Consider the following 26,315-nt stretch of genomic DNA (forward strand, 5'->3'; position numbering starts at 1 on the left):
GGTGGTAGTGGTGGTTTTAGGGGAGGAAAACAATAGAATTTTGTGGCCTGAAAACCTATATGAATGCGCAACATTCTACCTCTTTCTCAGTCTACATTTTACTCCTGAGGAGTTGACATAAGTTGGCTCTGTTCTGTCTGCGACAAATCCTTTAGTAGAAAAGATAATATGCAAAGGCACGTGATGTCTAAACACCGCAATGCTGGTCTCACACCATTTCAAACAGTTCCAATATTTTCACAGAAATGTCGACGGTTTCGCTTCGAGCACCCTTTCACCTCCATGATTGCCGGAATGACCGGGTCGGGAAAAACGGCCTGGGTTCGATCTCTATTGCAACAAGCTTCAGAGACAATTTACCCTCCCCCGGAGAGGATCGTTTGGTGTTATTCACAATGGCAGCCTGCGTATACACAAATGTTAATCGCCATGCCAAACATTGAATTCGTCAAGGGAATTCCTAGGGCTTTGGAGCAAGATTCCTATTTTGACGTGAACAAACGGAATTTGATCGTGTTTGATGATCAGATGATTGACGCCAGTAAAGACAAGCGAATTGTGAACCTCTTTACTCGTGGTTCTCATCATCGCAATCTGAGCGTGATTTATATCGTGCAGAATCTATTTCATCAGGGGAAAGGTAGCCGCAGCATAAGCCTAAACAGCCATTATCTGGTGTTATTCAAGAATCCACGAGACAAATTGCAAATCCTGACTCTGGCGAAGCAAATGTATCCCAGGCAGACTGATTTCTTTTTAAATCAGTACGAAGAGGCTGTAAAAAGACCTTTTGGTTATCTTCTGATTGATCTGAAAACTACTACCCAAGATAATTGTCGGTTGCGAACAAACGTCCTACCCAGTGAAGAAGGCTTTAACCAAGCAGGGTTTCAGGAAAATATTGCTTAAGAGCTTCTAAAATATCTGAAGCAGCAAACTCTTTCGCCTGTCCCGCTTCTTCCAGCTATGCAAGAAATACAAGGCAACATGGATGACGTGCTTTCTCGAAACGATCTTCGGGACGATGAAAAAGCTAAACGATACTTTCAGTTGCAAAACAGATACCTGGCTTTTAAAGAACAATTAAATACAAGAACACGACCGGAAGAAATGATCAGCACTGTTCCAGACTTAACATCAAGGACACAAGATTCTTCGACAGCAACGACAGTATTCTCGACTCCCCTCAACCCCTTTAATGTAACACCTGAATTAACACAAGCGGCTATCTCTCAAAAACCCGACAAAGAAAGCCTCACCCCTCCACCACCCTTAAATCCTGCTTTCCTGACCCCTCCTCCCACAGTAGAAACCCCATCACCACAAGGCCCGAAGCGCAAGAGGCGTCGGATTCAATCTCTAAATTATTTGGATGATCATAAATCTCATGGCAAACAGTTGAAGAAACGTCGGCATAAGAAATTTCGAGTTAGACCTTACAAGTACTCCATGGGCGAAGAAGATGAAGATTAATTAATTTCCATCCCTTCCAAATCGCTGTTTATTTGACTCTTTTTGTCACTGGTTTACAATAAAGTTATTAAAACTGTATCTCGTGTCTTGTCAATTTATTTGTCGCGTGTTTAAATTGATCCTTGTTAAGTTATCAATTGTTTGTGCTTCTACAATAATAAGTCAAGGTGCTCCCTTGGGTCTAGCTGTAGAGATGTACTAATTTGTATTCAACTTTAGACTTGTTAGCCAGCATAATTAACTGACCAACGCTAACGGCGCGTAAATTGACAAAACCATAAGCTCATCAAGCGCTGAAATTTCAATAGTTAGTCGTTTCCTCGAGATGGAACGGAGAAAACGTTTTCGTAATGGTGAGTCAAAATTGAAATAGAGAGTTTTCAGCTCCACTTTTTGTATGTGTGTGTGTGTTTTGTTATATATCCGATTTTTAGCGCTAAATAAGAAGACAGGTGTTGCTAGGGGATCGCATCTCTTATTCTTATTTTTATAAATAAACTTTCCACTCATTAGGAACAAAAATGGAGTTGATTTAAGAAACAAAAGAGTTAGGGTTTACTTTAGAACCACCTGTTGTTTTCTATAGAATTTTGATACCCTGTGCAGTACTTTCTTTGGTAGACTACACGTTAAGTGATGATGTAACCATTAGCCAAATCAGTTATCCTTTTGGATACCGCGTGTTGACAGAGTGCGACGCACAAAATGTAGATATTTTATTAGATTTGTAAATTTGTCAATAGGTGGTCACACACGTCCCGATTGTAACGCTAGGTATGACGTCAGAATAAAATTGGTTGAAACGTGACTTTTCGTGTGTCTTACATGACGGGGGAATGTTGGGAGACTTTTCGTGATGGTTTTACATGTAGTATTAACCCCCATGAAATCCTGAACGCTGATTGGTCGAGAGTGAATTAATTCAGCACGTGTTTGAAATACTCGATTCTGATTGGCTGTGTGATGAAGTAACCAGTATTACTTCTAGAGTGGCATAGTGACGACCGTCAGTTTCTAATTCTACATTCAAAACAGGCACGAATAGACAAATCCCTGCCATGTTAACAGAAATTAAAAAACAATAACTGTAAAGATTTGTAAGGAGGCGGCAGGGGTGAGGGCGGGAAAAAAAACGCATTTCGTGATTAGACCTAGCTGGTGTTTGCGCGATGAGTAGGAGTTTAAGGAGCGATTGTATTATGTATGCTTCTCTTATTAACCCACGAAAAAAAAAATAGTGCGTCGATCTACACTTTGCGTGTAACTTTCAGAACGAGTCTACAAGGCCTGCTTGACCAAGACGTGCCTTACAGTAACTGGATACTTGATTGCGATATATTATGTCAATTATTCGACTATTGTGAATCATAACTTCAAATTTTTCCATCCAGCTTTCCTAGTCGCGGGAGGGCAAAACTTAAATTCTTCATCATATTTGTGTGGGAGTCTCCTTAATTTCTGTGGCATACATGTCAGTTTTGCAACTTACGGTAAGGACAGTTAAACTCGGGTTTTAACTTAGAACAGGGCCTGCTTATACAAACTGAGTGTTTTTGCGAGAGGTCTGGCCGCTGTAATGTGCTAAATCGTACACCTTAGAAAATTGCAGGTTTTAGAGATAAATATTAAAAAATGCGGTTTTACCTCGGTCTCATTAAAAATTCAATAATCATAATGAGAGATCCTGACTATTGCTGGACATTCAAAAACCAGCTAACACTACTTTTTCAGTAGAAGGCACTCCGTAAAGGTAGGATATAACGGGCAACAAAAGCAGCAAGTTTTGCAACATTGCTGCAAAACTACGCGTTTTACCGGCAAAAGACAAACTTGTTATTCGTGACGTCAATCTTTGTTTGGTATGACTCACACGTAATTTTAACTAATCAGAAGTCAGTATTTGCGCAACCTGCAACGACCTGATTTGATGCAAGACAGGTTTGAGCGTGCGTGGTAAAAAGCGCAACATCGCCATTCAACTCGTTTTCCAGCTATGTTGCAAAAATGGTTGTCGCCCGTTTTTCCGTAACTTAAAGGAAATCAATTTTTTTGACAGGTCCACCTCCAAGCAGTCCTCCTCCAAGCACTTCAACTGCAACTGTAATTATTGGTGTTTTGGGAAGTCTTCTTGCAGTTGCTCTGTGTGTGTTTGCCGTAGTATTATTCCGCAAACTTTGCACTGATATTGACATGGAAAGGCGACGTCTCATGGGTCAAAATGGACCCAGCGGAAGGGAAAATCTCACCTATCAAAGCAACAACCAAAATCGGCATCTCGCTGATGAAGAAAACAACTTTATTACAAATCCAATCGGAGGAAAAAGGTCTCAGTCACCTTCTAACAATATCAGAGAGCTTAAAAAAGATAATGTCAACAAATTAAACGCGCTCTCTTAAGAGGGATGGGCGCTGGAATTATGATTCGTGAGGCTGTCTCAATTTAAAAAAAAAAAAGCATTTTAATCATGATCAGTTGATGTAATAACCTACTTACCTCGAGGGAGGAAGAGACTCCAACCTAAGAGCCTGGTTCATAATCCCCAATCTAATGTTTTTGCTCACGTGCCAAGTCTTATTCCGAATCAGATTAACAGATCTCGAGTAGTTTCAAGTAACCAAAATAGACCTACTACGGAGGTCGCTCTCTTGGCTCAATACATGGAGCTCTGAATGCAGTATAAAACAAAGACAGACCACTTCATTTCCTTACGTGTATTTCGTATTGCCTACTGTAAAAATACCCGGTAAAGTATTATATCGTGAACGGACGAAAATTCCACTTAAAATGCTACTACGAGAAACGTCGTCTTATTCATATTAAAGTTCATGCTTATATATGTGTAGTCTGATATTTCAGGATTTTTTAAACCATTGAAGAATAAAACAAATTACCATGTGCGCAAATGTCTAGTTTTGTCGTCGAAAAATGCAGTTGGGGTGGTGCTTGTTGAAACTTGTTAGGTAGTTCCCACGTCAGGCCGTACTGCTTGAGTGCGCAAACTGGAAGAGCAAAAGATGAGGGGTTGTTAGAGGATGCTGGTAATAGTCATTTAGGGACGATTCACTCCTGATTGAAGCCTAGAAAGTGCCTACCTAGTGCTCATTCAGTTACCTTCCTGCTTACTAGTTTGCCGAAGTAGGGAAGGGCGCGCCAAAGAGAAGGAAGCAGGATGAAACAGGTGGGGGGGGGGGGGGGGGGGGGGTTAAATATCAGATGTAAACAAGTACATCCAAAACAATGATTCACATATTTTCTCTAGTGGACACGTTTGTTGAGTAAAAATAGCAAGGGTCCCTTAATGTCTGTCTTCAGGGGCAGCAAAAAAATAATGTTAATATAACAGAGCAGAACAATTCATGTAGGTTAGTAACATTTTATTATAAACAAATTCTAAAGTCTCTAAGACTAGTTTACATGATGGGGGGAAGTATAAGGGACTTAAGGCTGCCTGCCTTGGGTTGAACTTCATTCAAACTAAGGCAAAATAAACGAGCTTTTTAACGTGGGAATCAATAGGTGAAATCAAGCACAAGAAAAATTAAAGCCAGCAATGTTTGTATTTTTGTAAACTAAGGATAAACATCAACGAATGGGCGGAGAACCCCTGTCAATGACAGTTTTGATGAAAGGCTGGAACTACCAGAACGATCCCCTCAAAAGTATTTTGTCCAGCATATACCTTTGAGTCAGCTGTTTGTGCCAGCTTGTGTTACCGTCCTTGCCAGCTGGGCCTGAAAGAGGACGTCAGTCAATATGTTCCCACAGTCGCAGTCATCGCAAATACCCGCTTTCATACGAAATTACACGTCAGAAATACCCTGGTTTCTCACCTTGCTTCTTGTCCGCGATCTGCATTCTCTCTTCGCTTCATTTAAAGCCATCTTGATCAAAAGGACAGCATTAATTTATGACATTTATAAACATAAGAGTATAAGAGTATAAACATTTTGAATCACCGAGCACAGAAAAGTGGACAAAAATAATGCACACAAAACAAAAGGTTTGAACCAAAGGGCCCAGAGACACTCAAATCATCGTGTGTACAACTGACTGAAAAACAAACTTAGGCTTTCTCGAGGACTGTCATTTTCACTTGCTTTTTGAACTGAAGCAAGCGCACTAAAACCGGATCACCAAGTTTTTTATGGTAATGAAAATTCCATTTTTCCAGAGTCTTTGCTGGCGTTGTCCCGCTGACCAAAAAGCCAGAAGACTGTGAGTAACGAGATTGGCCAAATTCGCAAACGAAATTCATCACCTTACTCGCTTCTTCGAGAAAGTGGACTCTTAGCTACGGTCACGCTTAATGATGCTCATCAGGCGCCACTAAAAATGAAAAATGGCTGTAAACTTACCAAAATCGCATACAAACCAAGCTCGAGCCGTTACTATAAATGACTACGCCAGAATAACGTTTTCAGACAACTCGAGCCTTCAGAGTCTTAGAACAGCACCACTTTCCAACCCCAAATACGGAGTCACGAAATCCTATGAATTGTTTTTATGTGGAAAATCACTCGAACCCGAAAAAGTCTCGGGCGTCAATGGGTTAAGCTGAATCACTGGACATTGTAATTGTAAATTTCACTCCCTGACTTGAGTTCCGAAAGCTGTAACCTATAAAATTCTAGAACCATCTTTAATAACACAACACTTTCGATTTCAAATAAACGGAAAACAGACATTTACAAAAAAGAAGAAAAGAGGACTTAGCTGTCAATAACGAGCAGTATTCAAAATATCTGTCCTTGTGTTCACTTTCTTGCTGCATGTGATCAGCTCTAGAAACGGCCAATTTTTCAGGAAAAACCCCGTTTAAACTGTTACTTCTATATATGCCCCGTAATGAAAAGTACTTGCCAGGAACAGCGACCTCTTTTGTAATGAATCAATAGACACTCTTTTCCTTCGTTTTTAAGTTCTCGTAAGAGACCGCTCAGTCAACAATAGGACAATTGCACGATGACGATATTTGACTACAACTACCAGAATTCATTTTGGTTGTGCTTAGTTATTTAAATTTGTCAATGCCGCCTGAGGGTTAAAGAACAATACCCCTAATTTGCACAAGAAAACAGCAAACTCAGGGATTCTGGTAGTTGTAGTAAAATGACGTCGTCGTGCAATTGTCCTATTAAAAGCATATATAACTTCCTTGCTTAATCAAGAGTAGTACAGACAAAAGGGTTAACGCATGGTTCGTTATCTTCAAATATTATAGGTGAAAGGTAACAACACTTGAATGCTTTGTGCTAAAATCTCTCGTATGATCGAGCTCAATAGTTGCATCACACGATCGCTTACGAGAGCCCTGATTTTCTTAGTCGTACAGCTCTAGTTGGGATCACTTTTATGGATTCCCCTGATTCCAGAAGTAGCCGCTTACGAGTTTTTTGACTGCAGCGATGATTATAGACTAGAAAGACATGGATATAGAATTCTTAGTCACACCGTATCGAGACTGACTCATGGGTAAACAAACAGGATTCCCCGCTATGTTTATTTTTATTACGCGCGCTCGACGGACTTTTAAGAGATAATAGTAAGATTGTCTGTAAACAGCCTACGCCATCATCATCATCATTTTCAGTCTCTGCATCAATATCATTACGTGGGTTCTAATTAGCAGTTTACAGTTAGCTTTCATTTTGTTCTGTCAACGCTTTCTTGGTCTTCCTCTTGTTTTGTTTCTGTGTACGTTTCTTGCTTTTTTGCTGAGAGTATGTTGCCTAAAGAGCCGAGATTTCTAACAGGTCAATGAGGTGCGTAATTTTGTTCAAATTAAGTTAATTTACAATTTTGTTATTCGTGTTAATGAACATTAAGTTCGTATATAGGCTCCCTTCTATAGTTTTTAGGCAAAATTCAATTTGGAGCAGAAATTGTGATTTCTACGAGCATTGCTAATCAAGAATAAGCCATGCATTTTGCGAGCTTAATCGGTTTATTTAAGTCTACTGACAGCATCATTGTTATTCTGAATATTGTCGATGACCTTTGTTTTAAACAGTTTTTAGACCTTTCTAGGATATCAAATCTGAAGTAATTAAACTAAGTATTTCCATTCCTATTATTCCCTTATTTCTTTTTCGATGAAAGCAAGAGTCGAGACCCTGAGATAGGAATATTTTTACGCCAACTGACTTCCCAGAAAGAGTTGGATCCCACCCTAGAACCTTCCGGTAACCTTGCCTTGGGTGTTATTTGTTGTTCGATCTCGTTATTTACGTGTTTAGACTTGTTTTGTTATCTAATCTGCAAACTACTTGCAAATTATAAGAACATTCGTCAGTAGTTGGTATATGTGGCGGGGTTCAATTTATTATCTCATCCATTAAGTACACCGCTATCCTGCTCTGGTTCCGTTTCGTTTATTTTCTTGTTTCCAGTGGGTAGGCCTCCCACTTTGCGATTTTTTTTCAGCAGCTTGTTCATTTCCGATGATTTTATTTCGGCGGTATGCTCAGTTCTGCCGTTGCCCTTCAGTCCGTTTCGGTGGATTCGTTTCGGTTGTTTCTTTTTAGTGTTGTTTCGAGTTTTAGTACATGCCTATAATAAAATCATTCCATTATATAACTAGTAGCATAACTAAATCAAAAGATGTAACTCACCTCTTATGCCAAGATTCTTTTTACATTCGCTGATGTCTGATGTTTGCTCTCGCAGTCTCTGCAGAACGAGCAGAGCAAATATACTCTCAGTCCGGGAAAGTCCCTTGACGTCACATGACATTTTATTTTCTGGCGGCGTTCTTTGAGTGACTTTCAGTTACGTCTTCTACGTCTAGCGACTGCTTTAAATTTGTCTTAGTTTTATCTAAAGTTGCTTTTATTGAATTTCCTTAAGCTGGCTAATTTAACTTGTTATGTAATTTTTTTTAGTTCGTTCAGGTCAATTTGCTGTACATCCTTGCGATTTCTTACTGTGTAATAGTGTGAAATTGATATAGCTTCTGAGAAATGGACCTCATTTAATACACCGTGAGGCCGCGCAAGCTCATGCAATTAAGGCAGGAAGAATGTTTTCTATATGACCAAGAAGCAAAGCTTGGTAGCTCAACTGGAATTTATCTCCCGTCTTTGAGCTTTAACCACGCGGCCATTTGGAAAGATATCGGAAAACGGTCACCACGATTGTATATGATTGAGATAAATGAAAAATTTTGTTATGACCGATGGCATGTGAACATCCGGTGTATCAGCGCCGTATAAATGAACAGTCATTGCCTTTTTAAATACTTCTGTTCCTTTGTGGTTCAATGATGGCGACATTAGATCAACCTTCAATTTTATCCCCCCTTGACTCAAAGCAGGGAACTATAAAATTTTGATTTATAGTGCTTTAAAAGGCAAGGATGGTCGAACAGCTATGAATTGCAAAGCAGAGAGCTTCTTGATAAATACTTTACTTCATCAGAATGCAAAAAGGTAATAGGTACATTTCTTACCCCTTAGTATATTCTCAATTTCCCTTAACGTCTCTTTCCATGGCCAACAGATGTTATTCTACATTGATTTACAGAAGGGGAGCAATGTGATCTGTTTATCACGTGATAGCAAGGGACCTTCCCGAGACCCTTCCCAGTGACGAGTTATTTCCGTCTCTGAGACGCAAGAAGGAAGTTTAATTTCTTCCATTTGAGAGGCGTCCTGTTTTCCAAGAGAAAGCTTTGCTGATTGGATGCAGAAAGTGTGGTGTGAAAAGCAAAACTTGGTATAACTTTGAGGTAGGAGAGAACGCCATTTGATCCCCATTTGCTTGATCTCGAAGGCGATATTTGGACTTGGATCCTCTTTAATGTCAACTGACTCGTCAGTCGCAGTGATTTCTTTCTGTATGTCTCTTTCGCGTTGGCCGAAAGTATCAGGCTAATTCTACTTATTATAATTTGTAGATGCGGTATGAGTGAGTAGCTCGATATATCACAAAAATAAAACGTTTCTGTCGGTGAACCATTTTGTCAAACGAGCACAGTTCTTTGTTCGTGTTCATCATAATACCGAAGTATTTTATTCCATAATTTCCCTATATAGCTTAGAATGAGCGATATTTCTCGATCACCAAAGTATTCAAAACGATTCTTTTGGTTCTGCAGATAACGTTATCTTGGTAATTTTATGTATTTGTCTGTACCTGTTCAACTTATTGTGACCTTTCATCACTTAAATTTTATCACGTCGGATAGTTTTATACACTTAAAGCGTAATTGACTGGATAAGAAACATTCAAGCAGATCAGTTTAAATACGGCTGTAAATCAATAAGTTAGTGGCCGGATATCAAAAGAAGGATCCAATAGATCAGTGAATGGGATAAAATCGACATCGAACAATTACATGTCAGATGTAACAACAAACGGAAAAATGATGTATGCCATGGAAGAGAGAAAGGAATGCCGGCTCACGATTCGTCTAGACCATTGGTACATACTGCGTTTTAGAGTGTCTGCGACCTAGGCTACTTATGGGACCGTTGATCGGCGAAAGCTCGTATTTTAACGACCACTTTTAACCACAAAATTTAAAGATCACTCTCTAGAACAATAATTTATATACTTTCAAACATGCTGTTGTGCTTAAGGACAATATGCTCAATATGACTTTCCTTCCTCTCTTGGCCGTTTTGGATAAAAGAAATTGTTAGTTTGTACCTTGCTCGTTTCCCATTGCAGACCACCTAAACTGGTACCCTTGAGAACGTGAACTCGTATGCATGATTTGTGAAAAATCAAAAAGCAAATTCTCTTGAGGATATCACGTGGTTTAAATGGAGAAAATAATATTGTTCGATTTTAACATGGAAAAGTCTTTTTCTTTTTTTAAAACACCTAGGCTGCATTACTTTTTCGAGAAGCTGAACCCGGTAGGGTTACCCAGTGGCTTTAGGGTGAGTGATTTACCATCTGACCACCCGTTCGATATATTTCAATTATAACATGACTCCGAGGCTTTCTGGTCACTTCTAAATTTGGTTTAGTTCCCTTTGTGGTCAAGTCTCCTCTGGGAATGGCGAGACAATGGAGTCGTGAAAACTTTTCCATTTTGTCCCTTAAGCCTCTGATTCATGTTTGAATTTTGAAATATCAAAAGTGGGCTATTGCCCTATTCGTTAAGCGGCCCAGGTCCCAGCCAAATTTTGGTCTAAATCCCAGTTAACAAATCTGAAATCCCATTTTCAGTGCTCGTTTGCGAACTGAAGCGCATTGCCATAATGAAGTAAAAGCGCTGATTGATGCCGTGGATTAACGATAATTTCTCATTCTGCTGGTAAACGCTCTTTCTCTTCCAACCCTTGTTAGCATAACCATATTAAAACCAATCTTGTCTTCCTCATTTTTGCCACTGGACCGTAAAACTCGTCAGTTCTCTTTGCCTATATATTTAAAGCTTCTACAGCGACCCGTGCAAGGCACACATGCACACGCTTGGAGTACTTTAGATGGCCACTGATTGAACTCTTACTCTTATTCACTTAGGGTGTTTTACCACAAAGCATCTCAGGCTTCCACCATCGTCTACCAATCTCACATCGTCTGTTTCTTCGAAAAAAAAGGCTTTTCTCATGCATAAGAGGCAACTTGCTCCCTTTTTCTTTCTAAAGGTCTTTGTTTGCTTTTTGGGTGTTTTACCAAGTTATTGGCTATGTTGCCCGTGCAGGAGTGCCACAAAAGTTGGAGTCTGAGTTTGCCGGGGAACGCAATGAACTCTGACTAAAGACGACGTTTATTGTTCCCTTTTTTAAAGGAGGGAGCGTCTGTGCACAGGCTAGATCACTCGGATGAACAAGGAACGTGACTCACTTCTTCTAGGCATTTCCATATGTTCGTCAATGGTCCGCGATACGAACAGCGCTTTATTGGGAGTTACCGGGTTCAACGAAGTCCACATAAAACATTTCTATTGCATGATCCGCGAACCCCCTCTTCGCGGCGGAAACTTCAGTTCCACGCCCGTATTTGAATTCTGTCGTGCGCAAACGTGCCCATGTCATTCTCCCGACAACAAACTGCTGAACTGACCAGACCAGCTAACTGTGTTGCGGCTCATGGCATGAGACACAAAGGCAAAAAATAAGACTGACATGATGCTATGTGTTTACTGAGGTCTACTGGTACAGAATATTATTTCTTTTATCTCAAATAGGCACATGTGAGCAATCGTGTCAAATAATATATTCGAAGATCGTCAAAGGAGAGATATCCCATTCCCAATTTAGAAATTGTCTATTTCTTTCCCAGTGGTTAAATCCCAGCCCCAGTGCAGTCAATCCCATTTTCCCAGGACCTAGATAGGCAAATCCCAGTTTCCTTTTTACCCGTTTAGGACCCTCCCGCAAGAATGGTGATTTTGGCGCGATTTCTGTGACGGAGCAAATTTGAAGGTGCCCGATCTCTAAAGTAGAGAGTCTCAAATCGGATAGCTGTTCATACTTTACCGGATAGCTTTTCGCGTCGGCAGGCCGGAAAAGCTATCCAGCATAGGGTGAACATAGCCGTAAAAGGCCAAGAATGTGTATAACGCGAGACACGTAAATGACGTATACGGCAGCAAACGGAATAAAAGAACTGCCTTCAAGTTACGGTAATAAACGCAAAAGGCTTTAAAGTGCAAGAAAAGAAAGAAATCACTTCAGGTAGTGATTTAGAAATTATCTTTCGATGAAGTATAGTGGGTAGTAGGTTTTGAAATAATCAGAATGCGTCCGTTGTTTGAGTCACTGTTCTTTTATTACAGGTCAAACCAGTACATGGCCAGCCAGATGGTTGCATATATTTTGAATATTTTTCGCACCATGCTACCGATAAAGTGGATAAGATGTGTCTTGTTTCCAACGTTACTGTTTAGCTCCCAACAGTATCCAGGAGCAGATGCCAGCGGAAACAGTAGTAAGACAATATTCAAGTGTTAATGGTATTTAGCGTTTTACCTCAGCGAAATGGGAACCTAATTAAAGTTGGATAAAATGTGAAATAGTCCTTTTCATCATTTTTTGTATGTTTTGTTTTCCCATTTCACTCCACCAGAGAAACGTTTCTTTCAAAAGTCGTTCTATCAACGAGCATACGCCTTAGGAAAAAGACGGCCTGAATTGAGAAATCAAAACAAACAAGCTTAGGCCCCGTTCACACGAATCCTGATATTTTTGAAACAACATCCTTTTTATTGGTTTAAGGTTCCGTCCACACAATCACAGGTTTGAAAAGGTAGTTTCACAAATGTTTGAAATGCATACTAAATAATATTTCTCATAATTTCTGTAAGAAAGAAGATGGTAAGACGAGTTTTAATACCATATGAATATTAATTTCATTTACTTATCTGGAATTTTGAAAAGAGGGCTTTATGCTATTCTGTAATTTCTCCCTCTTTGTCTAGACTTGTTTACCTTGTTGTCGATTTTTGTTATTACTTTTTTGACGTAGTTTAGAATTTTCTCGAAATTCTCATTTGCCAGAAGTTTTAAAACCACAACTCCTCCTCACCGTCAACCCCTTGGTCATTTTCGTCTTTTTTCTTCTACCCCTTCTTTTTTATTTTTCGATATTTTGTCTAAAACTAAAAAAATGACTTGATTTTTTCCCCTGCAAGCTAATTACAGATGTTGTTGCATTTATGAAGGCAAAGTGTACAACCTGGCTCCTCTACAAAAAGATGGTCCGAGGTTTGTAAAACACTAACGGCAATAACTTGAGGTAGCATTCCAATCGTTTTGAAAAAAATGAGTCAAATCTGCACTGAAACGTAAACATAGTCCAGCAATAGGCTACTTACAGAGGATAGGCCCCCTTAGCACCCTGTCTGGTATTTTGCGATTAAATATTCGAAAAAAAGTTGGATTTCTATTGCCCTCAGATCTTGATATTCCTCTTATCTCATAGTTCTGAACATACCCGTCACCCCTGCCGGTCACCTATTTGTCTTCTGTTACAAAAATCCTCTGAAAATATTTCCCAATGTCTGCTTTTGTTTTCTGGTGTCAAATACTAACACTATGAAAGTATTCCCATATCGAATGAATCCCTCAGCAAGGTGAAAATGTCTGAAAACAAGGCATTTTAGCCAAGTTATGTGTTGATTAAGCACAGCTCAAGCAGAGTAAGGCGTTATAACCAGGGGTCAATTTAACAAAACTTTTAAACACGTGTAACTTACAAGTGTAGCTTTTGTTCTCAGACTCTAAAACAATGGCTACAGTTGCAGATTACACGTGTAAAAGTTTTATTAAATTGACCCCAGATCCAAAATTTATTCAAGAGGAAAAAGGTCCGCCTTTCACCAAAAAAACACAACAACAAATGTATGAATAAATTTGACCAAAATGGCCGGTTTGAATATAAACAGTAGACAAAATAGTATACATAGCTCTAATAAGAAGTATAACGTAAGCTTACTTCTCGTGATTTATTTGGTTTTCCCCCTTTCCGCTGTTCTACTGGCTCTTTTCTTCATTTACAGTGAGATATACGAAACTATTCCACTCCAACTGTCCGAGATGTTTTTCAATTTTTCACGAAAAAACTCTGCGAGAGAAACGTTTTAATGTCGACGAAGCAAATCGATTCCAAAGCGAGAACGCTGTTCTGGCACGAAACTTAAACACCTGATTAGTGGACGTATATTTTTTTTTGTTTTCATCGTTCGCTCTACTGATTGGCTAAAACTCATTTGCGCCAGGAGCCTATGTATGAAAATTTACGACATAGCTTTTCAGTGGTTATATCTCAGCATGTACAAAAATAAAAAAAAAAACAGGAGCTAGTCTTTTATACCCGAAGGGTAAGAGAAACTGATTTACTGATTTTTAAACAGATTTTTTGAAGCGGTTGACACGCTAAATTGGGAGTACGCGTACAGTCCTTGTCGCTCCTTCTCGAAAGATGAACCGTGTCCAGTTGGCGATGTGGCTGTAAGTATTTAAAAGCTGCTTTTAATAATGATCAGAACTCTTGACAGTGATAAAAGGATGTAATTAATTAAAATGGTAAAAAGGTCTCTCTTCAGTTATCGCTGAATAAATTTGTTGCGAGTACATTACTTATTTTATGATCTGAACCGAAAAACGACAACTACTTACGAACCAAAGAAATCAGCTGAATTTAAGAGGGACTTATCTGGAACAAAAACATATATGACAAAGCAGCAATCTGATCATTAAGGAAAAAAGAGAAAAACTAAGGGGATTGTAAGATAACAGAAATTCGATGCGCGCAAAGGTGTTGAGTGATCCACAGTATCAAAGGCTTTTTAAGAATAACGAAGATCTTTCATTGTGATGCTGTAAAATATTATTTGAACTAAAAGACTATAACATAAAAGCCCGTATGAAAGTTTTTCTTTTAGCAATAGTTTCAGTTTTAGTGAAAGTTTTGGTGATCTAACACACGTACCATTCCTTCTTGACCTGAGTCAACTGAAATGTTGCCGACCGGGGTACTATTCTAGTCACCGACAAAGGTCCATTGTCTCATTTTATAGATACAACATCAATTAAAGCACTATCTCCGAATAGTCCTAAAATTCATTAAAATATATAAAGAAAGCTAACTCAAAATTTACAGACTGTGTTATTTTTTGCATGACTCATTACGTTGAGCGACCTCTATTCCTCTCAGGTTTGTCGATGGGATAAAAGCGACCCGAAAGGTGATCACGAGATCATAGGATGTCAAAGTAAATTTTCCTGTGGTATAGACAAGCCGCAGCTGGAATACACTGCCATTAAGTAAGTAATAGCGGGGCTCTCACAGCAGAGAAACTGTGGTAAGAAAACTTAGTTATCTATCTATCCAATAAACGTTGGTAGTCACATGAACGACCGTCTGCACCACAGAGAAACCAATGTGGAAAGTCACATTTTCTAGCTAGTATCCTGTAACCTGTGTTTAACTTGATAATGGTCATCTATATTGTGGTAAATTGACAGCTGTCGAAACAGGGCATAAGCTGACCAAAATCTTATGACCAGATCGCGGGCTTAGATCCTAATTCATCGTGGTCACATGTTTTTCTAAGGTTTTTCTGGTGACCACTTATTAGCTTTTCATTGATCGAAGGCTCAAGTTAACGTTCTTTAGCCTGTCCTCAAAAGTTATATGGTCCTCCTCTAAAGTTAATTATAATGCCCCCCCCCCCCCCCCCCACAATACAAACGTCTTTAAAATTCTGTCACTTTGCTCTATCTTTGTTAGTTTTCAACACATGACTTTCAAACTTCGCGACTTAACTTTTTTTATGGCGTTCTATCCTGTCGCGTTAGCGTATTTTCGCCAACTGACCCCAATGAAAAGTTGAATGGTCTGTCAACGCATCTGAAAACCTAGCATTTCCGCTTCACTACTGATCGCCACTTGACTCTTGGCTTTAGTCAGCTGCTTTCTGGAATGCAACATCACGGAATGGAGTTTTGATTCTCCAGCGTAAGGTCCTACCGATCGAGCAGAAACCGTTACGAATATATAGCCGCTGTCTTTCCCTACGTCACATACTGCTGGTCAACCTGGCACCCTGGAGGAAGTCGGTAGTGGTGTCCAACGAGGATTATACCCTTTTCTGAGGGGCAAAAAGTGGGGAATAAAAATTAACAAACGGCTCATAAATAAAATGCGTGCGAAACGTCTTAATTTATGTGGATTAACCAAGACACGCTGAAATAACTAGTGAGTTGTACTAATGACAAGTATTTCGAAAGAAGGTTAGAGTAGAAAGCGCATCGTTACACAAGCTCATAAATAAAATAATGCATTTTTTATTTTTGCTGAACATGGTCAGGCAGGTACTAGTAATGACATATTTTAGTTGACGCAGGACCTGTCTTCAGTTTATACAGAATACATTCATTAAGCAATACTGAGATGACGGACACCGTAAGTGGGCGGGGAACGAACTAGAAAAAGCAAACAATAAAGAGAGAAAGAATGTTCTAAGGGACCGACCATTAGAAAAGTTATGGGGGCGAGGGGAATTTTCGCGCCGCGGGAATTTTTTTTCGTTATCAAATTCCTTGTGTGAATTTTTTTAGGCCATAGCATGAATATTTTTTAGGGTTAATTGGCGTGCAAGAATTTTTTTTCATTTAATTTTCCCTTGCGCGAATTTTTTTTGTACTTCGTCCGCCCCTCCTCTCCCCCCCCCCCCCCCCCCCATAAGTTTTCTAATGGTCCGTCCCTAATCTAATATATAGATTTAGGCGAACCTAAAAGCGGCCCTGACCCATTAGAAAATAAGTTAAATTTAGTCTACTAAAATGAAATATCATGGGAGAGTTAATTCCGTTAACAGGATTAATAAAACCAAGTGGGTCAATTTCTAAACTAGGAATTTCTTGTGCTACAGATTGGCCAATGATTGTAAAATGATTGTTAAATGCTTCAGCGATATCACCAGGTGACGTGAAAATTTGGTTTCCTGTTTTGACTTGAGACACTTTGGTTGATTTACTTTGCCGAGGTTGGAGTTCATTAATTCATCGCCAGGTTTTACGAGGATCACTTTTGTTTTCATCAAGGTTTTCAGAAAAGTATTTAAGTTTAGCTTTCTTCACTGAGGTATTGGCCTCATTTCTTGTAACTGCTTCCAAATCAAGGGGTCATTTGTAGATGCAGCTTTCTTTTTTAGAAAATCTCTTTTATGTATTTCACGCAACAGTTCCTTTTTGTTCTGAATGGTACATGCTTATCAATAACACTCGCTATCAGGTGTTTCCAAAAGTCCCACATTTCATTTGAGTTATTGTGAGTGGTGACGCGGTTCCAGTCAATCATGCGAAGATCTCGCAAAAATTCAGCTTCATTGAAATTCTTGAGCTGTCGGACTTCAATATTAGAACATATTATATTCAACATATTAGAGCGAAGATGAGTAACTTTGCGTATACGAAAAATAGCAGAGTGATCACTTATACCAACATTAATGACACCTGACTTAGGGATAGAAAATGGAAACCTATTGATGCCAGAAAATTTGGTTATGACGTCAGCGTACGCCCGAACGACTGTCCGTACGGACTCTGGAAGTAGGGGTAAAAAACTCAGTAGGATAGGGAAGTGAGCAGTCCCAGACATGTATGTTACGTTTCGTTTTGGCGCAAAAATAACCATTTTAGGAGCAACCAACGGATTTGGACGAGTAAAAATCTGGATTGAAGTCTCTTGTGTCCGACTTACAACAACATTTTCGCAAATAAATTTCTTAAGCCTTTTATTGCTTTGTGCTTGGTAACACTCCAGGAACAACCAAGTCTGCCCCCTCCCTGCTTGGTCTAAATTTTGACAGGTTGATTCATGAATGAAAAATTATGCATCATCAAGAAATTTGTTTGCTGACAGACTTGCCGACAACGGGAGCCTATTTTTCATTTCAGTTAACTTTTAAAATTATCGTGTTCTTGTCCGGATCCGGATCCCAGTACAAAGAAATCAAGGTTTACGGAAACATCTCAGTCACCCTTAGATTTGCCGTCTGATAAAAATGTTGGTGTACATCTTTCATTGAAGTTTTATTCATGTTTTGATTGTCAGTCATAATTTTGCAAGGTTTAATGCAGCTTTTTTTCCTTTCGCGGACTGTCAGATGGACTGTGTCTGAATTAAGCGTGAATGAAACGTTAAAGTTCAAAGCTTATAAAACGCTCAGAAACTCACTCGTATTGCACTGGAAAGAGCAATCAACTTAACCACCCTCAGTGCCGAACCTCCGTTACACAGCGCGCCTTCCCCTTCAGGGCTTCTAAAATAAAATATTGGAAAAGTCTTTCAAATGACATAGGAAACTCTGCTTCTGTTGAGGTTTTTAAAAGGAGTGCCGGGCTTGAGATAATGAGAATGCGGAAGTAAAGCATTTACTCGTACACCGTTGGTCTATTTTAATTAATTGTTTATTAGCTTTCAATTTTATAATTGTAGTTCGAGGATTCAAACTCAGTTGTAAATTATAAATGTAGTTTTTAGTTATTTCGTACATTACTTAGCCTAATGAGTCTTTAATTAATTAATTCTGAAAAACCCAATTGAGAAAATTAATAAAATGTATTGTATTGCCTAGCAGGCTCTTCTTCTTCTATATAAAATCATGTTTATTGGTTAGGTAATGTTTTAGACATTGGGCAGACTTAACATTCATATTTACATTCATTCATTCATTCTTTAGCCAGACTTGACTTTCTCAAGTCCCAAGGCTCTGGTATAGGGGAGGACCGTATTTCTCGATCAGAATCACTGGGGGTCGAATTCCGTGCTCGTCATTATCTTGAGGGGTATCCCTCGGTTTTTCTTGATCTTCCGTAGGATTGAACATCTGAGATTGGGAGGAATATGGCGTTTTCCAGGGTTTGCTGGCTTAATCGCGGCATTTCGCGCCAAGCTAGAAATCATTATTGCCCATATCCATCTCGTGTTCCATGGGGGTGCAGTATAGCAACGAAAATTGTTTTACTGCCTTAGTTTTGATTGTAGTGAAAATAACCATAGAGTTGGGCCAAGTAAAAATGAGCTCTTTTTCTATTTAAGAAATCCAGACTGGAAGGCCATAATCAGGTTAGAGTGCAATCCTTCGCTGGATAAACCTGATGATGCTAAATTCGAAGTACTTCAGGATAATACTACTACTTACGTAAGTATTTCAAAATAGATTTTTTTATTACTAATTAGTGTCCTATAAAGGTCGAATAAAACGCTCTGTGGTTTAATCATCAGGACTTAAATAACATTTGTTTCGCTTTATTTTTCAGGTATTCTCTTTAAGCCATAAGTGCGCTTGTCCAAATGGTTGTCCAGAGGAAATACCAACTAGCAGTAAGTTACTTGCTCTGCTAACGTTCTTACTTTTGTTTAGGTTTGAAAGAAAAATGATCCTTTCTTAAAGAAACAAATGTAAACATATAGATTTAGCCAAGCCTAAAAGCGAAGCTTCCGTTTAAGTTAATAAACTTAGCCTTGCTCTACTGTGTGGCCCTTGTCATCGTTTTCTGTTACATTTAGTTTTGTAATAAAATATTAATGAGCGAGGTTCGAATGGAAAGCTAAATAGGTTTTTAATATTTCCACATATTTTCTTTTCAAAGTCGGACGACAAACCTTATCTGTAAACCTGTCTCTACATTATGCATCACAATATCCGAGCGTATACGTCACCATATAATGCACTGTTTGTTTGCTATAAAGACAGACCGGCCTAGGACGGTAGATATCTCGATATACCACGTCCAAGCCGACTCTGAAAATAGAATGTGTACGCTGCGTGCTTGCGGCAACCTGTGTTTGCCAAATGAAACAGATACGGGCAGAAAAATATTGCGATATTTACCACTCTTGGCACTCTTGCCACGGATTTTTATAAAAATTGTTCAGCCGGTGTGACAACAATCAGTTTATCATTCTACGTCCAGAAAAAGTCGGGGTTGGAAAAGATCCCCTGTATATTAGCAGAAATTAAAACAAATTGTTCCCAGAGAGGACTAGTACTTACTGAAAAGAGGAAAAGAAAAGAAGACAAGAATCTAATATTAACTTCATGGAAGAAATTACCGTCGATGCTGGTTATATCCAACCAGTCGAAGAATCAGGCACCTCTGTGTTAAAGCTGTGTACCAGAAGGACATTTATCTCCAAGCGTGATAATTTTAATTTTTTATAGTTTGTTTCACTCGGTGTACCTTTTTCTTAAAGGGAGAAGACACGCAAGGACCTGCAAAAGTAAAAGTGACCAGATCTTAAGAATTAGAATTCAAATTATTCTAGCCACAGGAAGTAATTCATATGAAGCTTTCCTAGTCGGGGGGAAGGCAAAATTGGAATTCTTCAGCACAGTTTCTTTTCTTCTTTTTATCTGTGCATACGTTTTGCAACTTGTAGTAAGGACGGCGAGACTCGGGTTTAAACTTAGAACGGAACCTACTTTTCAAACGCGAGAGCTCTATCTGACCCCTTTAGTGTGCGAAATGTAGACCTTAGCAAAGGCTAATAATTTCAAAAAGAAATTTGGTAGTTTTAAGAGATAAATATAAGAAACGAAACTTTCCCTGTGTTTCTTTAAAATTTCAATAGCCATAATGAGGAAGATCGTCTATTGCTGGTCATTCCAAAACCAGCCAAAACTTTTGCAATAGGGTGCACTTCTTAGAGGTAGGGTAAAACGGTAAACAAAAAAATGTAACTTTTTTGCAACATTGCGGCAAGACGAATTGAAAAACTATGTTGCGCGTTTAACCACAAGACTCAAACCTTTTTGGAACATATCAGACTGTTGCAAATCGCGAAAAGTTGTTGCAGAAAATAGTAAGAAGTTCTACTTTTTGGAACAAAATCTGAATATGTTGCGTACTTTACCGGCCAAAGACAAACTTGGTTTGTAGCAAGTGGCGTCCTCTGGTGACGTCAATCTGTGTTTAGTATGACTCCAGGATACTCTTAACCAATCAAAAACCAGTATTCGCGAAACTTGCAACAACCTGAATTGCTGCAAGACAGCTGTTTGAACGTGGGAGTGGTAAAATGCGCAACATAGCTTTTCAACTCGTCTGGCAGTAATGTTGCAAAGCAAAGCAACCTTACAAAAGAAAGCTATAAGAATAATCACCTTCTCCAGTTTAACTTGTTGTACATGTAAATATTTATGGCTACCGTCCCCAACCCCCACTGTTATGGTGTGCACGAGCAGCAATGGTGTGTGTTGGTGGTTAAATCCGAACCGTAAGTTACTCCATCACTGAACACTCAAGTACTTTATTTAAAGACTTGAATGTTATTAAGCTGTCTGATATCATTACCCTCCAACTTGCAGTGTTTCATTTTTGGTCCTTTTGTCAATCCTACTAGGAACATACATAGATATAAAACTAGGTTGTCCTCCAGGATGATTTATGCCATCCCAAAAGCCAGAGCAAATAATGGAACTTTTAACATAGGGTTCCAGGGTGCTAAAGTTTGGAATGATATAAGTGATGACATCAAGCTCCCTTCTCTCAAACGTTTTAAGAAAAAGCTAAAGTCAATTCTTGTTGATAAATATTAATTGCAGATTTATCAACTCTATATGTTTTTCTGGCTTTGCGTTGTTTAATACTGGCATACTTAGCTTTCTTTTGCTCTCTTTCTTTTTCTACTGTGTTTTGTGTAGCTGTGTGTGGTGTGGGGTATCTGACCTTTTGATTTAAACTTCTATTTATAACCTAAGTAATGCTGCCCTATCTTTTTTAGCCCTCAATGGTTATTTTGGGAAGCCTGTACTCTCTCCATATTATATATCTATTAATTTTCTTTGTATTATGTAAATTATTGTTGGGTACAAATAAATTTGTAGTTGTTTTTTTGTTTTTGTTTTTGTTTTTTTTTTCAAGTTGCACTTTTTTGCAACCCGTTTTTTCATAGATTAAAGGAAATCACTTTCTATGGACAGGTCCATCTCAAAGCTCTCCTCCTAGCACTCCAGTGGCAACTATAACACCTAGAACACGAAGTGACAAGAATCTCTCGATAGCACTTCTAATTTCTGGAGGTATTCTTTTAATTACTGTGTGTGTGTTAGTAATATTCTACAAATGTCGCCAGAAAAAGAGTAGTCTTGACACCGAAAGGCGATGTTTCATGGATCAAACTGAAGGCAATGGAGAGGAAAAGGTCACCTATCAAAGCAACAACGTAACCGATCATCTGACTGATCGACAACACAACGTGAACCAAGATCCTATCAAGAGCTTTATCAAAAACCCGATCGGAGGGAGCAGGTCTCCTTCGACATCTTGCAAAATCAGACAGCTTAAAAAAGATAATATCAACAAATTAAACGCCCCATTGTAAGATAGAGCGTAACAGAGAGAGGAAGAGCGCGAGAATTATGATTTGGGAGGCGGTCTCAATTAAAATAATCGTGATTGATGTAATAACCAACTTTCCAGGATTCTCTACAGTTATGTTTCCCCCTTAAAAGAGGAAGAGAGAGCAATCCAATTAATTAATCTTTTGACTATGAAGCAAGTCTCATTCCCTGTCAGTTTAACACATCTCGAGTAGTAACCATAATAAACCCTCTAAGGAAGTCGCTCACTTGGCTTGATATATGGAGCTCTGGATGCAGTATAACGCAAAGAGAGACCGCCTCATTTTACTTACATGTATTTCGTATTGCTTAGTGCAGAACTATCTAGTAAGGTATAGGACTATCTTGAACTACTACGAGAAACGTTGTCTAGTTCATACTATACATACTTATGTATGAGTATACATACTTTTAGTATATACACACTCAGTGATCTTGGTGATTTAAGCAATCTGATTGGTTCGCTATCTCGGACTATTCAACAATATTCACCTCCCAGCGAGTGGATAATGTGTGAGCTCGGTTTTTTTCCCATTTTCTTAGAGAAAGATCTTTTAAAAGTCGACAAAATCCTAGGGTTGACTTTTTATCTGGCAAGAAAAGACTTCGAAGGATTCAAAACAGCGTTTTTCCATTTACTGTTGTTGAGTTTTGTGGTCGATGGATTGTTTACAACTCCCGTTTATTCGCCTAGAGGAGGCCGTTTGGTGAACTCATCGTTTCCCAACATGAAAAATCTGGCCCAAAAACGAAGTTTATTTACGACAAACAAATTTGAAAGCAAATGTTTGCAGAAATTCTACATTTCAAGTAAACACGAGAAAGAATGCTACATGAAGACGACGTCTTACCTCGAGGAACCGAATCGCCATTTTTGTCAGCACTTCATGCCAAGAACGACACAACAAACCTTTTCGGCTATAAACTTGGCGAGTCAACAGAAAACAACAAAGCGCTTCTTTTCTTCTCAGGTAAGGGAACAATTCAAACTTTTAGCGGTTCCATTTAGGGTGGCTCGATACAGTTTTCCAGGGCAAATACCACCCACGTTTGAGCATAAACTACGTCGCCATAAACAAAGTTTTGAAATAATTGCCACCACAGTTGTACTAGATAAAGACGAAAATTTGTTGTGATCAGGGTTGCAATGACATCGGACTTGTCATAGCAACGAAATGACGCTATTACCTATTTTACTTACAGCAGTATATGTCGGCACTGGGAACTGTTCTTCCAAAATCATTCACGGAAGCTTTTTCGTCCAATAGCCGCCTCGATGTTCGTGAAGTTTAAGCGAAATCTGTAAGAGCGTTATCGAGATATTTTGGGATAAAGATTTTGTGGTTAGAAATACGGTAAAAAATGGATTCGGCTGTTATCTGTAGAAAACGAAGCGCTTTTGACATGCAATTTCACCTCATAATAGTTTCCATCTTTTTAAAAACGTGTGTGAAAGATCATGGAGATAGCTCCAGCCGATTGCTAGAAGGAAAGATTTGATTAGTATGTATCCAGGCGCTCTTGTTAGCGGTTTTTGAATATTTTGGTCTACTTTAACAAACTAGCAAATAGTTTTTAAACCGCTCGATAGAATTTTTTTAAAATTTAAGCTTCTTAAGATTAACCTTCCTTTTATCTGACCTTTTAGTTTCAAGATTATTGATAAACTGTAAGGGCTTGAATTCGCTAATATTTTGGCTGAAATTTTGTGTTTACAAGTGTGAGCCTCTCATTATTCAGGGTATTGTCTCCAAGTTTCATATTTTCGTGCACAACAATAGCTAGAATTTTTGCATATGTCAAATGCATTGTTAGTTACTGCTGTTCACGTGAAAATGAAACTTGGAGACAATGCCTTGAATAATGAGAGGCTTTCTCTTGTAATGACAAAACTTCCGACTTCCGAAACTTGGGAGGTATTGACCCTGAAAAACTGTATCGAGCCACCTTAAGTCATTACACTGTTGTTAGCGAAGTGATAAGCTTGTGAATTGCCATGTTTGAAGATTCTACAAAGATCTATTTTTAAACTGTTGCGTGTCTAGTTGACCTGATCTGCCAATCAAATTGTACTTTCTAATGGTTTCCTCTCTGATTTTGTTGAGATCACTTCGTGTGTATATACTAAAACAATTATTCTTTTCAATCTCGGTGAATAGTGGCTTTAGGAATATTTACCTCGCCACTTCGTGGCTCGGTAAATATTTTGCCACTATTCCCCTCGAGTTCAAAGAATAATTGTTAAATGTATCAGTCATCTGCTATTTCAGGGTTTTTTCACAAATGTATATTTTTGAGCTATTAAAGATCAAAACAAATACCATGTGCGCACGTCAAGTTTTTATTCTTTTCAATCTCGGTGAATAGTGGCTTTAGGAATATTTTCGTGGCTCGGTAAATATTTTGCCACTATTCCCCTCGATTTCAAAGAATAATTGTTAAATGTATCAGTCATCTGCTATTTCAGGGTTTTTTCACAAATGTATATTTTTGAGCTATTAAAGATCAAAACAAATACCATGTGCGCACGTCAAGTTTTCTAGTCGAATATGCAGGTGGGGTGGTGCATGTTGAACCTGTCTAGGTAGTTTCCACGTCAGATTGTACTGCTTGAGTTCGAAAGCTGGTAAAGCAAAAGATACAGCGTCGTTAGATGATGCTGGTAGTAGTCATTAGGGATGATTTACTTCAAATTGAGGCCTAGCAAGTGCTCAGTAAGTTGTCTCGGTTTACGTGCCTTCCTGCATACCAATAAGTGTCTGGTCATTTCTTTTCATATCTTAATAAATTGCTTAAGAAAAAGTGCGTCCCTCCATGTCGTGTGTGTTTTTTATTTATAAGTGCCTTGTAAGAACTTCGCTAGGCACTTACTGGATACTTGCTAGTCCTCAAACCCAGGTTAAGCATCCCTACCCTTTCCAAACCAACTGTATTTTGAAATTGTTTGAAAAGTAGTTAAAATGTAATTAAATGATTTAAAAACTATTTTTACCTCAATCTGGGGTATTTTTATTATGTTTTACGAATAAAACCAAAATAATCATAGAGAACTCAAAACTGTTATCAAATCTTGGCAGGTTTTCCCTGTAACTGAAACCCATTTTGAATTAAAACTACATTTTAAAAGGGTACTTCAACTATATTTTCAGAATAAGTGTAATGAATACTCAAAGCTATTTTCAAATACCATATTTAAACCATGATTTGAAAAGATTAACGGTTTGTTATAATTATTCATTCAAAATATTTCTCCGTTTCTGATTGGCTAAAAGCACACGCATAATTCACCATAGCCAACTACTGTTGACCAAATTTGGAAGAACTTTGCGATTAATCAACCGAGGACGTCGAAAGTGCAGCACAGTTGCAGGTTAATGCACCATTAACCGAGAAGACCCGGGGACGAGGTCGAGTTGTTTTGGTTGTGAAAAGAAAAATAGCCGAACAGTTAGCGGAACATTTTACTCGTTTCACGACGAACTATTGTCTAAAACATAGCAAGAAGACAACTCGACGGACAACATCTGCTATTTGGAGTATATTTGCAGACCTGAACAGCCCTTCATCTTCTAAACATGCACTATCGAGGTGAAGTTAAAATCGACGAAGTTAAGCATGTTTTAGCTTGTTTTTAAACTAGGAATTATTTTGAATGAAAAATAAAGCAATTAATGAATTCGGCTGAGTAGGATATTTAACAATTACTCTTCGACCCCAAATGGGCTCTGAGTCAATAGCCCTTGAGGCCGAAGGCCGAATTGGCTATTGACTCAGAGGCCATGAGGGCTAGACGTAAATCCCTTTTTGCCGCCAAAAATCCGGCGCTATTCGCTACTAGTGGGCTATAACATATAGCCTAGTAGTAGCTCAACCAATCAGAACGCAGCATTAATAATAGACTACTAGTTGGATTTTACTAAAAAGAATTATGCAGATCTCGGGGGGGGGGGGTTCCATCTCAGCCTTCGGCCTCGATCTGCATAATTCTTCATATCCTACTCAGCCTCATTCATTAATTGCTAAATAAGTAAC

At 38.7% G+C, this 26,315-nt stretch overlaps 2 protein-coding genes across 5 annotated transcripts in view; both read left to right on the forward strand.

Annotated features, from left to right (window-relative positions):
- LOC140937812 (uncharacterized) overlaps positions 1–4,371 on the forward strand; it is a 21,082-nt gene extending 16,711 nt beyond the window's left edge. Inside the window, exon 8 of the mRNA XM_073387390.1 lies at positions 3,530–4,371. Within this exon, the coding sequence (XP_073243491.1) occupies positions 3,530–3,870 (341 nt within the window). The 3' untranslated portion in view covers positions 3,871–4,371. The remainder of the gene's footprint in view (positions 1–3,529) is intronic.
- Positions 4,372–8,973: 4,602 nt separating this feature from the next.
- LOC140949389 (uncharacterized) lies at positions 8,974–22,688 on the forward strand. Of its 4 annotated transcripts, none has more exons than XM_073398574.1 (9): positions 8,974–9,200; positions 10,305–10,359; positions 12,207–12,358; positions 13,062–13,134; positions 14,283–14,379; positions 15,086–15,195; positions 18,977–19,079; positions 19,198–19,261; positions 20,513–21,789. In XM_073398574.1, the coding sequence occupies exons 3-9, from the start codon at positions 12,220–12,222 to the stop codon at positions 20,572–20,574; spliced, it is 648 nt and encodes a 215-aa protein (XP_073254675.1). In that variant the 5' UTR covers positions 8,974–9,200; positions 10,305–10,359; positions 12,207–12,219; the 3' UTR covers positions 20,575–21,789. The 4 variants fall into 4 exon arrangements, with proteins under 4 accessions (XP_073254675.1, XP_073254668.1, XP_073254652.1 ...); XM_073398567.1 differs by lacking the exons at positions 10,305–10,359; positions 20,513–21,789 and adding exons at positions 10,949–11,583; positions 21,864–22,688 and having other exon boundaries at positions 8,977–9,200; XM_073398551.1 differs by lacking the exon at positions 20,513–21,789 and adding an exon at positions 21,864–22,688 and having other exon boundaries at positions 8,978–9,200.
- Positions 22,689–26,315: the final 3,627 nt, after the last annotated feature.

This window comes from Porites lutea, chromosome 1 (assembly GCF_958299795.1).
Source record: "Porites lutea chromosome 1, jaPorLute2.1, whole genome shotgun sequence".
Taxonomy (NCBI): domain Eukaryota; kingdom Metazoa; phylum Cnidaria; class Anthozoa; order Scleractinia; family Poritidae; genus Porites; species Porites lutea.

Excerpts from the sequence above, each read along its gene's own strand:
- LOC140949389 (XM_073398567.1), top strand. The coding sequence starts at position 12,220 with ATGGCCAGCCAGATGGTTGCATATATTTTGAATATTTTTCGCACCATG. Across the intron at positions 15,196-18,976 it reads CTGGAATACACTGCCATTAA|AAATCCAGACTGGAAGGCCA; the intron begins GTAAGTAATAGC and ends TTTCTATTTAAG. Across the intron at positions 19,262-21,863 it reads AGAGGAAATACCAACTAGCA|GTCCATCTCAAAGCTCTCCT; the intron begins GTAAGTTACTTG and ends TTCTATGGACAG.